This window comes from Cinclus cinclus, chromosome 30 (assembly GCF_963662255.1).
Source record: "Cinclus cinclus chromosome 30, bCinCin1.1, whole genome shotgun sequence".
Classification (NCBI taxonomy): Eukaryota; Metazoa; Chordata; class Aves; order Passeriformes; family Cinclidae; genus Cinclus; species Cinclus cinclus.
The window spans coordinates 2052883-2066932 of record NC_085075.1 but is presented as its reverse complement, the minus strand read 5'-3'; the positions used below and the strand labels follow the sequence as shown (position 1 = coordinate 2066932).

The 14050-nt window shown below is 57.1% G+C and overlaps 2 protein-coding genes and 2 non-coding genes across 5 annotated transcripts; all 4 read right to left on the bottom strand.

The window, feature by feature from the left end:
- Positions 1–727: 727 nt before the first annotated feature.
- Positions 728–3975, bottom strand: ATP5F1B (ATP synthase F1 subunit beta). Its single transcript, XM_062510944.1, has 10 exons — positions 3834–3975; positions 3230–3412; positions 2749–2923; positions 2474–2595; positions 2055–2239; positions 1785–1943; positions 1576–1698; positions 1284–1496; positions 988–1189; positions 728–911 (listed from the first exon to the last, which is right to left on the bottom strand). The coding sequence occupies exons 1-10, from the start codon at positions 3973–3975 to the stop codon at positions 814–816; spliced, it is 1602 nt and encodes a 533-aa protein (XP_062366928.1). The 3' UTR covers positions 728–813.
- Positions 2318–2392, bottom strand: LOC134055047 (small nucleolar RNA SNORD59). Its single transcript, XR_009934072.1, has one exon. It is a non-coding gene; the product is annotated as a small nucleolar RNA SNORD59 (small nucleolar RNA).
- On the bottom strand, positions 3116–3189 carry LOC134055048 (small nucleolar RNA SNORD59). Its single transcript, XR_009934073.1, has one exon. It is a non-coding gene; the product is annotated as a small nucleolar RNA SNORD59 (small nucleolar RNA).
- A 745-nt stretch (positions 3976–4720) lies between the features above and the next one.
- Positions 4721–12884, bottom strand: PTGES3 (prostaglandin E synthase 3). 2 transcript variants are annotated; one of them, XM_062511053.1, is made up of 8 exons: positions 12689–12884; positions 7711–7824; positions 7548–7617; positions 7020–7118; positions 6722–6811; positions 6462–6524; positions 6072–6096; positions 4721–5606 (listed from the first exon to the last, which is right to left on the bottom strand). In XM_062511053.1, coding segments are annotated over exons 1-8 (483 nt in total). In that variant the 5' UTR covers positions 12691–12884; the 3' UTR covers positions 4721–5586. The 2 variants fall into 2 exon arrangements, with proteins under 2 accessions (XP_062367037.1, XP_062367036.1); XM_062511052.1 differs by lacking the exon at positions 12689–12884 and adding an exon at positions 12312–12457.
- Between the last annotated feature and the right edge of the window lie 1166 nt (positions 12885–14050).

Genomic DNA, 14050 nt, shown 5'->3' with positions numbered 1-14050 from the left:
CCGCGCCGCCATTTAAAGGGACCGCCGCCCTCCGTGGAGTGGGGGGGATGGCTGGGGACACCCCCCAAACCGGGGCCGCGCCGCGGGATCCCTGGCTGCCACGTCCCCGGGGCCACCCCCGGGACCCCACTCCTCCGCGGGGTTGAGCAAAGCCCGTACCGGGGGTCACCGGCAGAGCATTGGCAGAGGTCGGGAACTGGGGGTCGCCCTGGTACCCTCGGGGGATGTCTCCCAGCCCCGCACTGGGCGAGTTCGGGCCGGAGCGGCCCCCCGGACCCCGCGGACTAAGTGGCAGCTGCCAGGGCCGGGTCGGGTCGGCTCTTTGTGCTGCGAAATGGTGGAGCTGGAACTGCGCCGGGGGGGGGGTGTGGGGGTGTGGGGGTGTGGCTGTTGGGGACGGGGAACGACGGGTACTGGGACACACAGACAGACACAGGGCTGGGCAGCGACACAGGACCAGCACCTGTCACCCCCCGGGCTGTCCCTGCGGTGGAGGAGTGACGCTGCTCTGCGGAGGGAGGAGAGGGCTGTCCCCTTCCTATAGGCCCCCTAGGACAAAAGGGGACTCATCCCCATCCTGGGAAGTCCCTGAAGTGCTGGAATAGAACCCACCACAACCCCCCGACAGAGGGGATCCTAGGGTAGCCCCAGGGCTGGGGGGGGGAATCACAGGACTTGGATCCCTCCAGCCCCCTGAGAGCAGGAGCCTCAGCACACAAAGTCTTCGAACGTTTTCACTGACGTTTTATTGGAAATGTTAAATACTGGGGGTCCGGCCCCAGTGGAGCCGGGGATGGGGGTGTTCAAGGGGGCTCAGGCATGTTCCTCTGCCAGCTTCTCTGCCTTGGCCACCGCCTCCTCGATGGGCCCCACCATGTAGAAAGCCTGCTCAGGCAGGTGGTCATATTCACCTGGGGGGACACACAGTGTCAGGGGGGAGTGGGAGGCCCAGCTAGGCTCCCCCAGGCCCCCCGAAGGTCACCTCACCTGCCAGGATCTGCTTGAAGCCCTTGATGGTCTCTTTTAGTGGCACCAACTTGCCCATGTGGCCAGTGAAGACCTCAGCCACCTGGAAGGGCTGGGACAGGAACCGCTGGATCTTGCGGGCACGGGCCACGGTCAGTTTGTCCTCCTCGGACAACTCATCCATACCCAGGATGGCGATGATGTCCTGCAGTGACTTGTAGTCCTGGGCAGGGGGACACAGGGGGTGAGTAGTTAGTGCTGATCCCTGATCCCCCACCCCAGCACCTCACGGGGAGGAGATGCCCCAGACCCCTCACCTGCAGGATCTTCTGCACGCCGCGAGCCACGTCGTAGTGCTCGGGCCCCACGATGTTTGGGTCCATGATACGGGAGGTGGAGTCCAGGGGATCCACGGCAGGGTAGATGCCCAGCTCAGCGATGGCACGGGACAACACCGTGGTGGCATCCAAGTGGGCAAAGGTGGTGGCGGGCGCAGGGTCAGTCAAGTCATCGGCCGGCACATAAATAGCCTGGGGACACAGAGGGGAAGGGACAGTTGGTCCCACGCAGGTTTCCCTCCAGGAATCGTGGGGTTGGTTCTGTCCTCACCTGCACTGAAGTGATGGAGCCCTTGCGTGTGGTGGTGATGCGCTCCTGCATGGTACCCATGTCAGTGGCCAGTGTGGGCTGGTAGCCCACGGCCGAGGGGATTCTGCCCAGCAGGGCTGACACCTGTGAGAGGACAGAGCATGAGGGACAGAGCACAAGGGGCTGTGCAGGTGGGGAGCATGTGCACCCCTCCAGTGCCCAGCACAGACCTCGGAGCCAGCCTGGGTGAAGCGGAAGATGTTGTCGATGAAGAGCAGCACGTCCTGACCCTCCTGGTCCCTGAAGTACTCGGCCACCGTCAGCCCTGTCAGGGCCACCCTGGCACGGGCGCCCGGGGGCTCGTTCATCTGCCCGTAGACCAAGGCGACCTGCGGGTGGGATCCTGGGGTCAGCACGGTGTCACTGCCACGCCTGGCACTATGTCAAGGGACCCAGAACCTCCCCAGGGAACCCAGCAGCCCCTCAGGGTCTCTGCACACCTTGGAAGTGGCATCTTTCAGGTTGATGACTCCAGACTCAATCATCTCGTGGTACAAGTCATTGCCCTCACGGGTCCTCTCACCCACACCGGCGAACACCGAGTAACCACCATGGGCCTTGGCCACATTGTTGATCAGCTCCATGATCAGCACAGTCTTGCCGACACCAGCACCTCCAAACAAACCTGGGAGGGGGGAAAATAAAGAGTCCTTCTCAACCCCAAGCCAGCCTGGCTGTCCCCAAGGTCTCCCTTCAGCTCTTTCCTCCTCAGATACAAAAAGCGTTGCTTCAGCAAGCTCAGGAGAACGAAAGTCATGGAGTTAATCATCAGTGAAGGAAAAGTTCCCCAGAGGAACTGCTGGAAATCCCAATCAGGTGCCCACTCCCCAGACCTATCCCTGCTCTAGAGGTCACGTACCGATCTTGCCACCCTTGGCGTAAGGAGCCAGCAGATCCACGACCTTGATCCCTGTCACCAGGATCTCCTGCTCAACACTCATCTCCACAAATTCAGGGGCCTCAGCGTGGATAGCAGCAAACCTGGAGCAGGATGAGGAGAAGGGGGTGGGCAGCTGCTCTGAGCCCCCCAAGCTGGGGGCTTGCAGGGGACAGACAATCCCTGCTGTGACCCAGGAGATCCAGAGCCACCTCCCTGCTCACACCTGGTGTGCCCTCCAGCCCCTCATCACTCACTGTTTGGTTGTGATGGGGCCCCTCTCGTCGATAGGTTCCCCAATGACATTCATGATCCTGCCCAGGGTCTCAGGGCCCACGGGGATGCGGATGGGAGCACCAGAGTCCAGCACCTTCTGTCCCCTCACCAGCCCTTCTGTGCCGTCCATGGCAATGGTGCGCACGGTGTTCTCCCCTGCCAAGGCCCAAGGACAGCACAGTCACCACAGCGTCCTCAGGATGACCCTGGGGACAGCTGCTGGTGGCTTCCCCAGGTCCTGCCAAGGGGACATTCTGCTGGGAGAAGGACCAAGAGGAGCAGCAGGAATAAAATAGCCCTGAGGAAAACTGAGCCCTGCAGCCACAGCCCTCGGGCAGCCATTTTCCACCTCCTCAGATTGAAATCCGTGGCTTCAGCAAGCTCAGGAGAACGAAAGTCATTGGAAACATCATCACAGGAGGACCCCTCCCCTTCCCCTCCTTTCCCGTGCCAGCTGCTCACCCAGGTGCTGAGCCACTTCCAACACCAGCCGCGTCTCCCTGCCCTGCACCTCAAGGGCGTTCAGGATGGGGGGCAGCCCCTCGTCGAACTGCACATCCACCACGGCCCCGATGACGGCCACGATGCGGCCGGTGGTGGAGCCAGCCTTGGCGGCAGGGGCTGCCTGGGCGGCATAGTCCCGTCCTGCGGGGAGAGGGACGAGTCAAGGTCGGCCCGGGGCAGGGCAGCTCCGGGCTCCGTGGGCCTTGGGGGTGCGGAGATGGGGATCCCCTGCAGGCCTTGGGGTGTGCCCGAGACCCCTGCACCTCCTTCCGAGAACCCAAAGACGCGCTGAACTCCTTCGATGTACCCTGGATCCCCAAAGCCCGCTCGGTGCACCCCTGTCCCCCTCTCTTGATGCACCCAGGACCTCTAGGTACACCCGCAGTCTCTGCAGCCCCCACGCCCTCCCCACAGGGCCGCTGCTCCTCTGCCGCAGCCCATCCCCTTGCCCTGCCTGTTCAGCACACCCCACGCAATCCCGGTAACGGGGACCTGACCACCTACACCCCGCATACCCCGCCCGCACAGGCCCCAAGGTGACCCCGGCGCGCCCCGCACTCACGCGCCCCGACGGCGACAGCCGGGGCGGCCCCACGGCCAAGGAGCAGCGGGAGGAGGTCCCGGCCCGGGGCGGCCCCGCGGGGCAGCAGCGGCCGGGCCGCAGCGGCGGCGGCGGCGGCGGAACGACCCGCGAGCCCCAACATGGCGGCGCCGACTGAGCCCCGCGTCTCGCCCGCCCCTCACGGCCTCAGCGGGGCGGGGCCACCGAGCCGCGCATCACTGCTGCACCGCGCGCCCATTGGCTGTTCCGCCGAGAGGCGCCGGGCGAATTCGCGCTCTCATTGGTCACGCCGATGCGGCGCCCGCTCTGCGCCTCCTTCCGATTGGGTTGTGTATCCATCCGTCAAAACGCGCTGCGGCCTGACAGGGCAGCATGGTGGGAAGGGGCGTGTCCCGGGTGAAGGTCACCGGAAATGGCGGCGCACGTGTGCCGCGCTCGTCCTTGGGCGGGCGCCGTGACCGCGGCCGAGGCCGCGCGGGCCGCACCGTGCCCATGAGGGGCACGCCCCCACCCCGTTTGCGCTTTTCCCCACTTCGCGTCACAGCACCGCCCCCGGGGCCGCCCCTCACCGAGCCCATGTCCGCCTCACGGCCCCGGCAACTTCCCCGCACCGGGCTGGGCCCGCGGCACCGGCCTCTGCTGTCTCCCAGAGGCCAAAACCCCATCGCACCAAGGGGACCGAGGACGACCGCACCATTTCTGCCCTGCCCCCCAAGGAAGGGAATCCCACCCTACTGACCCCTCCCCGAATAGGATCCCACCCCCCAGTACACCAAGGGGGGGGAAATTTCACCCCAAGTACGCCCCCATAGAAATAGATTCCACCCCACGGACCCCCCTGCCCCTACGGCGGTGAGGAATGCACAGGGCCCAGGCCGAAGGAGAGCCAGGGAGTCTTCAACAGTTTATTAGAAAGAATGCAGACATTAAAAAAATCCCAGCTGCTCTGAACATAAATTGAGGTTTTTCAGCCCGGTTCGCAGGCGCCCGCGCGCCCCACGGTCTGTCACTTGCTGCCAAACCCACAGTGCAAATACGATTTGGTCTAAATGTACAGATTGACAAGCAACAATGTACAGCCACTCACACCCCGGGCGAGGAGGTGGAAAGGTTCGGGGTCACACGGGCCCAGGGGCAGGCTCTGGCCACCGGCACCGATTGGGGCTCAGGAGCGAACACCAAAACAAAGAATTTTTAAGGTTTCCTTTTTGATACAAACTTTTAGTGGAACAGACCTGAAGACACAACAGAGGGATGCGCCTCGCCTGCTGAATTTGGGGAGCCAATGACAAGTTTTTGTTCCCGGTACAAACAGACAATCTCAGGCCGTGGAGAGGAGGGGGAAAAAAAAAATGCTCGTTTACCACTCAGTGTTAATTCAGGGTTCTCCCATTGTAATTATATCTGCTACGAGGCAAGGAGGCTCTGTAAACTTTATTGCAACTGTTCTGAATGGATTGCCTACACCTCAATTGGGTTAGTTTGGTTTTGGTTGTTTTGGTTTTTTTTTTTTTTTTTTTTTTGGAAGTCTGGAAAACGGCTCATGCATAAACGTTATTGCCTCTCGTGGCTTTAAGACCGCCCCGTGCCATGGGACACACCTACCATCAGTGAAGCCATTTAATAATGGACTGAAAATGGGTTAAAGGATGCAAGATCTCCCTTTAGGGCTATCAACTCAGGAATTCTTATCTCAATTATGAAATGTTGTGATGAACTTCTTTCCCCAAAACCCTGAAGACGACAGTTTGCCTTACTCCAGATCTGGCATTTCTAGAGGGAAAAGACAGAAGAGAATTAGTGGTTTTAGGGTTGGTTTGTGGGTTTTATTTTTTGCTTGGCCGGCTTTTAAAAGCTCCCAGGGCACTATTATGTCACAAGGGACACGAGCAAGACGACCTGGCCTCCAACCAAGGAGGTCACGGGGCATTTTGGGGCCTCTGCCCTCCGCCCTGGCTCTTCCCAAGGGAAAAGCCATGCCAGAGCCACCCCGAGCACGTGCTGCTCCTAAAGCCAAAGCCTGCCTGGGACTGCACCTGCCTGGGAAGGTCAAACTGGTATCTGGGGCTTGTGTGGAGAGGCTTTCCCAGATTAGATTTGTCTCCCAGGGCTGGCTTTAGCTGGCAGCGATTGAACATCTGCCGGCCCTGCCCGAGGCCTGCTCAGAGCCTTCAGCAGGTGTGTGAGGGGAAAACAACAACAACAACAACAACAACAACAACAACAACAACAACTTACTTTCATCATCACTGTCTGGTGAGTCCTGGAAAGGAGAACAAACAACCTTTAAGTGGAGCAGATGGCTCCTCTACCACCCCCCAGCCAACAGAGAGATGCTGCTCCCAAATCTGGATTTTGAGGAACTCCAGGGTCCAGAGGACTCTTGAGAGCTCAGTCTGGCCTCACTGCAGCCCCACAATGACTCCCAGTCACTGAAGAGAGACACAGACACCAAATTGGTGTCCCCAGCACCCTCAGCACTGCTGAGAGTGGAGGGAAGTGGCCTCCCCAGGTGACATCACCTGTGCAAACAAGGTTTGGGGCTATTTAAGCCTTTTTCAGTGCTGAGGGGTGAATGCAGGACTTCTGAGCCAGCCCTGCAGGTGTTTCCTACACCCACATACTCACATCATCTGCCCCATCTACTTCTGGCAAGTCTACGTCGTCGTCTCCTCCCATGTTGTTCATCATCTGCTCAGAGACACAACAGCCACACTTTGGGGTGAATCCGACCCCAGACTCCTCCCAAAATGGTCCTAAACCATCAGCCCCCCCTTGGTGTAACAGATCAGCTGCCCCCATGCAGGAATGACAAAGCGATGGTGCAAAAAACCCTCAGATTCATTGCCTGGCAACTCCCAAAACTCCAGGAATTTGTCATTCCCTACCTCAGAAAAGCGATCAAAATTGGACATGTCTTCATCTGAATCATCTTCCCAGTCTTTCCAGTTGTTGAAGTCCACGCTGAGCCAGTTGAGCTGCATCAACACCAGAAGTTATTTAAGGACAAGGAATTACTTAAGGACAAGGAAGTAAGAGGCTGTCAGTCAGAACAGGCACATTAACAAGAGCTGCCGTGGGATCAGGAGCAGGAAAGTGACCCAAAACTGCTCCAAAATTTGAACATGACCCAAATATTCACTACATTAAAAGCAGGGGAGGCAGGCAGTAGATACCCAGACCCACCTTTGCCCTCTCTTTTGTTAACCTTGGCCATGCCTGACCAGACTCTCCTTTTCGTAAACAACACAAGATGGATCTGTCTGTTCTTTTATGCTTTGATTCCTGAAAAAGACCAAATATCCATTAGTACCATCAGGATGACCTTCACCAGGAACTGCTGACATCCCTCCTTTATCTTCACCTCTTCCCTTATTTCTTGTCCTGGAAAATACCACCCAGACAAGCTTTCCTGGATCTGACTTTTGAGCTTTTATGTTCTAAGGAGTAATTTTCCCAAAATCCAGGGAACAGCTTAAAGAACAGATGGTATTTTTTTAGGATCACAGAACCACGAGATAGTTTGGGTTGGAAAGGACATTAAAACCCAAGTTCCAAACCCCTGCTCTGGGCAGGGACACCTTCCCCTAGCCCAAGTTGCTCCAACATGGCCTTGCACACTTGCAGGGATGGAATATCTACAGTTTCTCTGGACAACCTGTGCCAGCCCCTCACCAGCATCAAGAACTCAGGAAGACTCAGGAGAATACTCACATTTGGATCAATATTATTAAAAAGGTCGATTTCATTTAAATGTTTAAAGTTATCACTTCCTCCAAGACAACTGCAAGAGAAAAATGAATCGGTATTTAGCCCAAAAACATCTCATAGCACAAATCTGCTTCTACTCAGCCCTCCCTGTGCCTGAATTACTCACCTGAACGTGAGTTTGGACTTTTCAAAATTTACATTTACATCTTTGCTGTCTTCAACACAGAACTCAATAAAGACGTAGTCCCTCCGGTCGTACCACTTTGCAGAGGCAGGCTGCCTGTGGGCACAGCAGGGACACAAAAGCATTGATTTTCATTGAGAAATCCAACAAAAAAAACCCTTCTTTCTGCACTTAAATCCTGCATTTTGGGCTTACTGTCATTCTTTAAAGCTGCTTGGAGCTGAAAAGAGAGAGCAGGAATAAAAAGAAACTATGCATTCGGTGTGTGACATCCCCAGAAAGCTCCTGGGAGGAGCCACTGAAACCTGAGACTGAAATAAATGTTTCAGCAGATAAAAATTTTGATAAACTTCAAGATGAGCTACTACAGACTGTGGCAGAAGCACCACCACCTCCAACAGCTGCACAAGCAGACTTCAGAGGGGTTTTTGCCACACAAAGAGTTAAAACCTAAAGTAAAATTACAAAAAAAACCACCCCACAACCCATTTCTGGGGTACTGATACTATTAAAAAATGGATTTGCTATGATTAAGACCCAATTAAGCCAGCACAGGTCAGAGAATCACTGCTCCAACCTCTTTACAACTTCCCAAGTACTCACACTGGGACTCCCATGCACTTTGGAATTCTTCTGCCTTTGCACAACCACCTCCAAAAGCAACAGCGTGTCCAGGGGAACTGGGAAAGCTACAGAGCTCTGGATCAACTCCTGTGTTTGCAGTTCCACCCTGAGAACTCACCTGCAACGCTCCATGCTCCGTGGAACAGGGAAAACGACCTGGCTGGGCTCAGATACCTCCACCCCCCTTCCAGTCCTTCCCTGGCAGCTGAGGCCGAGCCCAGGGCACGCCTGCATTCCAGGAGAAGCAAACGGCCTCCCAGCAGGGCTGTTGCTAAGGCAGAGGCCAGGAGTGTTCCTCACACTCGTTTGTCTTCTCTACATCAGGGAATCGTGGAATGGTCGGGAAGGATCTTAACAAGTTCAGCCAGTGTCACCCCCTGCCATGGAGGGACACTTTTCACTAGCTCAGGTTGTTACAAACTGCCCCATCTGGCCTCGGACACTTCCAGGGATGGGGAATCCTATGGGAAATCCATTCCTGTGCCTCACCGGCCTCACAGGGAGGAATTTAATCCCAGTAACTCATCTTAATCTCCTCTTTAACTATTCCCCCTTTACCTGTCATTCCTGTGCCTCACAGGGAGGAATTTTTCCCATCTGATGTCCCTACAGCAACCTGCAGTGGTATGAGGTGGAAAGTTCTGAGCTGGACAAGGATCTAAACCAGGGAAGCTGATGTGACATGGCCTGTGACAGCAGCTGCCACCTCACCAAGGTGAAGCCCTTTGTGCTGCTCTCTAAGCCAATATCTGACCAAAAAAATAACTTTTCAGACCATTTATTAAGGTGACCTTTGCTAAACTTCCAGATCAAGATTTTGACTCACCTGGTCACCAATTAATTGCTGGCATTGAGCTGTGGCACATTTAGCAAAGGGACTCACCCAAAGGCTCCTACTGCTCCCATTCACATTTCCTAGGGATGAACCCAACCATAGCACAACCCAGCTCCAGCTGAACCCCAAACCAGCCACCTCTGAGCTCCCCCAGTGCCACACTGGACACACTGGTGCCAGCTCAGGGAAAGGCACCAGAATGGTCACAGTGCCTTGGGCAGCCCCAACATCTCTTGTAGGTGCCACAACACCTGGGCAGAGACCAATGTCCAAGGATTTAATTTCTAAGAGCATAAAAACAAGTGGATTCTGAATTCAGCCTTGAGTTTCAGCTGTTCCAGGGGTGCAAACCTGATGTATCCCCTCACAGCAGCATTTCAGAGAAGTTAATTATCACCTTATTCAGGTGAAGTGCAGCAGCAGAGCAGCAATTTTCTTACTGTGGTATTTTTAAACCCATCTTGGACACAGATTTCCTCTTTTAATGGGGAATGAAAAACTCTCAAAGAGGAAAGGAGGATGAGAAAGGCCCTGCTCTGCTCTCTCCGTGCTGGGAGACAAAACCCCCCAGCGTGGGGCACTTGGAACGTTATCCAACAGAAATCTCAGTGTCCCTGCCCGGATGACGCAGGGGCTGAATGGTGTTAACACTTCCCAGTTCTCAATGTCAATGGAGACATCTCCAGCTTTCCCAGGGAGCTGCACGCTCCCGGCCCTGACCTCGACATCTCTGCCAGGATCAGGGATTTGAGGCACCAACAAAACTCACAATGCTTCCAGAAATCCCACTCAGCTCAAGGCAACACACACACAAACACATCCGAGCTAGAGAGCAGCAAAATCCCAGATCAGTTTTACTCGGCCATAATTCACATTTCTAAACCTAAACCTGCGCTGCTTTCCTGGGAATTCACCACGAGGACGGAATGCACTGGAGCTGCCTCTCCTTTTATCTGCTTTTCCAATCTCAACCTCCCAAAGGGAGGAGGGAAACCTGCCTGTGAGCTTCAATCAGGACTCACCCGCTCCAACCAGTATCGCAGGACCCGCTGGAGAGTTGGGATGAGGCAGAAGCCGCAGCTCCTTTTTGTCTCCTGCCCACACGGAGATTCCCAGGAGACAACCACACACAGCAGCAGCCTGTGGGGAGCTGTGCACGTGTTCCCAGTGCTCCCAGTGTAGCCACACACCCACGGAAAATCTCCCCTCACAGGCACTGACCCATCACCTGTTACAGAGCTCCATCCTGCTCACCCAAATCCTGAGGGAGCTCAGGCTCCTGCCAAGGGCGTTTTAGTTATCCAGCACCTCCATAGGATTTGGAAAAGAGAAAGGAATTTAAATGTGCGCCATCCTGGGTGGTTCCCAGTGCTCCATTCCGGGGAGGATTTCCTCTGTCCCATCCACCTGTGTTTCAGGGACTTCCTAAGCAGCCACAGCCACCCCCACAGCTCCTCTGGCTCTTCCAGTCCCCACATTCAGATGGCAATCATTATTCCAGCACTGTGGAACAGGTTCTAGAAGCTTCCCAGCAGCACTAATAGGCAATGTGGAGGCTCAGCTTCCCCACAGAGTCCTCAAATCTCTGCCTGATCCACAGGGGCTCTGTTGGATATCCCTGGATATATCCTGGTCTCTGGCACAGCAGCAGCTTCTGACACACTAAACTCACCAGTGGAATCTCAAATCTCCCCATCTGTGGCACTGAGGAAGTTTCCAAACCTGTTCCAATGCTCTCTGTCTGCATCCTGTGCCTATGGAACCTTATCTTTGTCTCCTGGAAGTGTCCTGACAGTTCCTACGCCTCCAGGACACTGCAGGAGTCAGACCCTCAACAAGATTTTCCCCTCACAGACAGCAATAAAACCTGTTCTACAAAACGATTTTTCCTTTCATTTATGTACCCTGGAAAAACGCTTTTTTTAAATTAAAAAGCCTCATTTTAGATTTTAGATGATTCTATGCAGATGCAGGAGCGCTGCACTTTCACGATGATGCAATCTACAGAAATTACACGAAGAAACTCTCAACTTGATCACAGTTCTCTCACTTTCACTTACGTTAAGATGAAGCACCTCCACTGTTCAGGGTTCCTGAACAAAAGTAAAAGCCTGGGGACAAGGGACCAAAAACCACCTGTCCCCAATGGTTAATGCAGTCCTCAGACCGAATTCCTGACAAAACAAAACCTCAGGAAGTGCTGCTGCCTCCAGTCCTTTCAGCCAGACATGTGGAGGTCACAGAATCACGGAATGGTTTGGGCCGGAAGGGACCTTGAAGCTCATTCAGCCTCCCACCTCCCCAAGTGCAGGGACACCTCCAACTATCCCAGGCTGCTCCAAGCCCTGCCCAATCTGGCCTTGGACACCTCCAGGGATGGAGCATCCTCTGGAAAATCCATTCCAGTGCCTCAACACCCTCAGAGGAAGGATTTTTTTTGCCCAATATCCCACCTAGCCCTGCTCTCTGGCAGTTGGAAGCCATTTCCCCTTGTCCTGCCACTGGAGATGGGGGAACGTTGCCTATAGCTCCCAGGGCAGTGCAGCTCTTCTTTCCCAGCCAGTTTTCCCTCTTGAGTGTCACCCTGCACACGGAAAACTCCGGCTCTTCTTTCCTGAGCCCTTCGAGGGAATGCTCACGTCGACCAGAGCCCTGCCACGAGCTGGTTTTGGGTCGCTGAAGCCGCCCCAGGAGAATTTCAAAGAAGGAGGTTAATTAGGGCTCCCTAGCACGACAGCCCAGACACCTGGGAGCCCGGGATTCCGCTCGGGATGCACGTGGGCACACTCGGCGAGGAGATCCAGCGGCTCACCTGCACCGAGGAGAACAGCACCACCGCTGCCTCGGGGGTTTCCATGTGTTTCCACCCCCTCCTGAGGGGCCTTTTCACCATTCCTCGGTTTTTCATGGAATTCTGGAACGTTTGGGTTGGAAGGGACCTTAAAGCCGACCCCGTTCCATACCACCTTCCACCAGGCCAGACTGTTCCGAGCCCTGTCCAGCCTGGCCTTGGACACTTTCAGGGACAGCACAAAACCCGGGGACAGATTTTACGGGGAAAATTGGAAGTTTACAAACAGATTTGCTCGCCTGCACGCTCTGGATGGTTCCATGCGTTACGTACCGGGAGTTTTCCGCGGTTTCGGCCGCCACCGCTCTGTGGGTGCCAAAGGCCACTGACCCACAGAGAAACGCGCAACATCCCCCGAACACCTCCCGCCACCCGCGCAGCCCCATTCATTCCGTGCAGCCCAGAGCGGAGACGGGAAATCCCGCCCGCATCGCGGTACGCCGGGACCTAGCCAGTAACCGGGGCCGGGGCGTTCCGCCCTCACCCGGTAACCGGGGCCGAGCGCACCCGATAAGCGGGGCAAGTCCCACCGGCGCCGTGGCGGGGCCGCCCAAGGTCAGCACGCGGCGGGAGCCCGCGCTCGGCGGCGCCGGGGCGGCTCCCGCGGCCCGGCGGGGCCTGCCCGTGCCGCTCCCACCCCCGGGCCTCACATGGCGGATGGCGACGGCTCTAGCGGGCGCTCCTGCGCGGTGCGGGACAGGCTCCGGGCGGTGTCGCGGGCTGTACGGCCGGCGCGGTCGCGGTCGGGCGGTGCCGGGAGGGCTCCGGGGGCTCCGGCGGCGGCTCCGGTGGCTCCGGGCGGGCTCGGGGCTCGGCGCGGCCTCGCTCCCACAATGCCCCGCGCGCGCTCGGCCCGTGGTGACGCAGCAAAATCCCCGCGCCCCGCGCGCGCCGCCTCCTCCCGCCGCTGCCACTGCGCGTGCGCGGCCCCCCTGGCGCGCGGCCCCGCCCCGCGCGCGCCCCCGCCCGCCGCCCTTCCAGCAGCTTCTCGCCGCGCATGCGCAGTGTGACCGGTGACTGGGGGGATGCGGAGCGGGACGGGGCCGCCGGGACCCCCCACTGTCCTTGTCCTGGTGTTCCCTGGGAGCAGAGCCCGACCCCACCCAGCTCTGCTCTACCCTCAGGCAGTTGTGGGGTGAAAAGGTCCTTCCCGAGCCTCCTTTTCTCCAGGCTGAGCCCCTTTCCCAGCTCCCTCAGGACTTCTCCAGACCCTTCTGCTGCTGCTCCAGCCCCTCAATGTCTCTGTGGCCCTGAGGGCCCAGAAGTGGACCCAGCTCTGGAGGGGTCTCAGCAGTGCCAGCACAGGGGGACAATCCCTGCCTTGGGGCTGTGCCCACCCTGTGCCTGGGACAGCCCAGGTGCCATCCTGGGCACACCTGAGCACACCTGGGCTCATGTCCAGCCACTGGCACCAACACCCCTGAGGCCTCTCCCAGCTTTCCAGCCCCTATTCCCCCAGCCTGGAGCATTCCATGCGCTTGGTGGTACCTTGTTGACCCGCTGGCCTCAACCCACAGATCCACCCTGTCCAGATGGCTCTGCACAGCTTCCTGCCTTCCAGCAGATCAATATCCCATCCAAACTGGTGTCATGCACAAAACAAAGCACCCTCAATCCCCTCACTCATGTCATGGATAAAGACATTACACAGGGCTGCCCCTCTGCCCCTGACATGGCCACAATCCTGTGGGCCCAGCCACCAGACAGGTTTGAACACCAAGGAGTGCACATGTCCCAAAGGCTCTACTTGAGTCCACAGCCACACATCCACAGCCTTTCCCTCATCCTTGATTCTCCATTCCTGCTTGCTGCAGGGAAGTGAGGAGCCCCCCTGAAGGGAACCCTGAGGTGATGAAGGGGTGACCCTGCAGCTGAGTGAGGCTGACCCGGGCTCGTGTCCAGCCAGGCTCTGGGACAGGAAGGAAAGGAGGGAACGGGCAGGTGGCGTTCCAGGACGGGGTATCGGCGCCGGGATCTTCCCGGGAGGAAGGCTCCACCCTAGGGCCACAGCT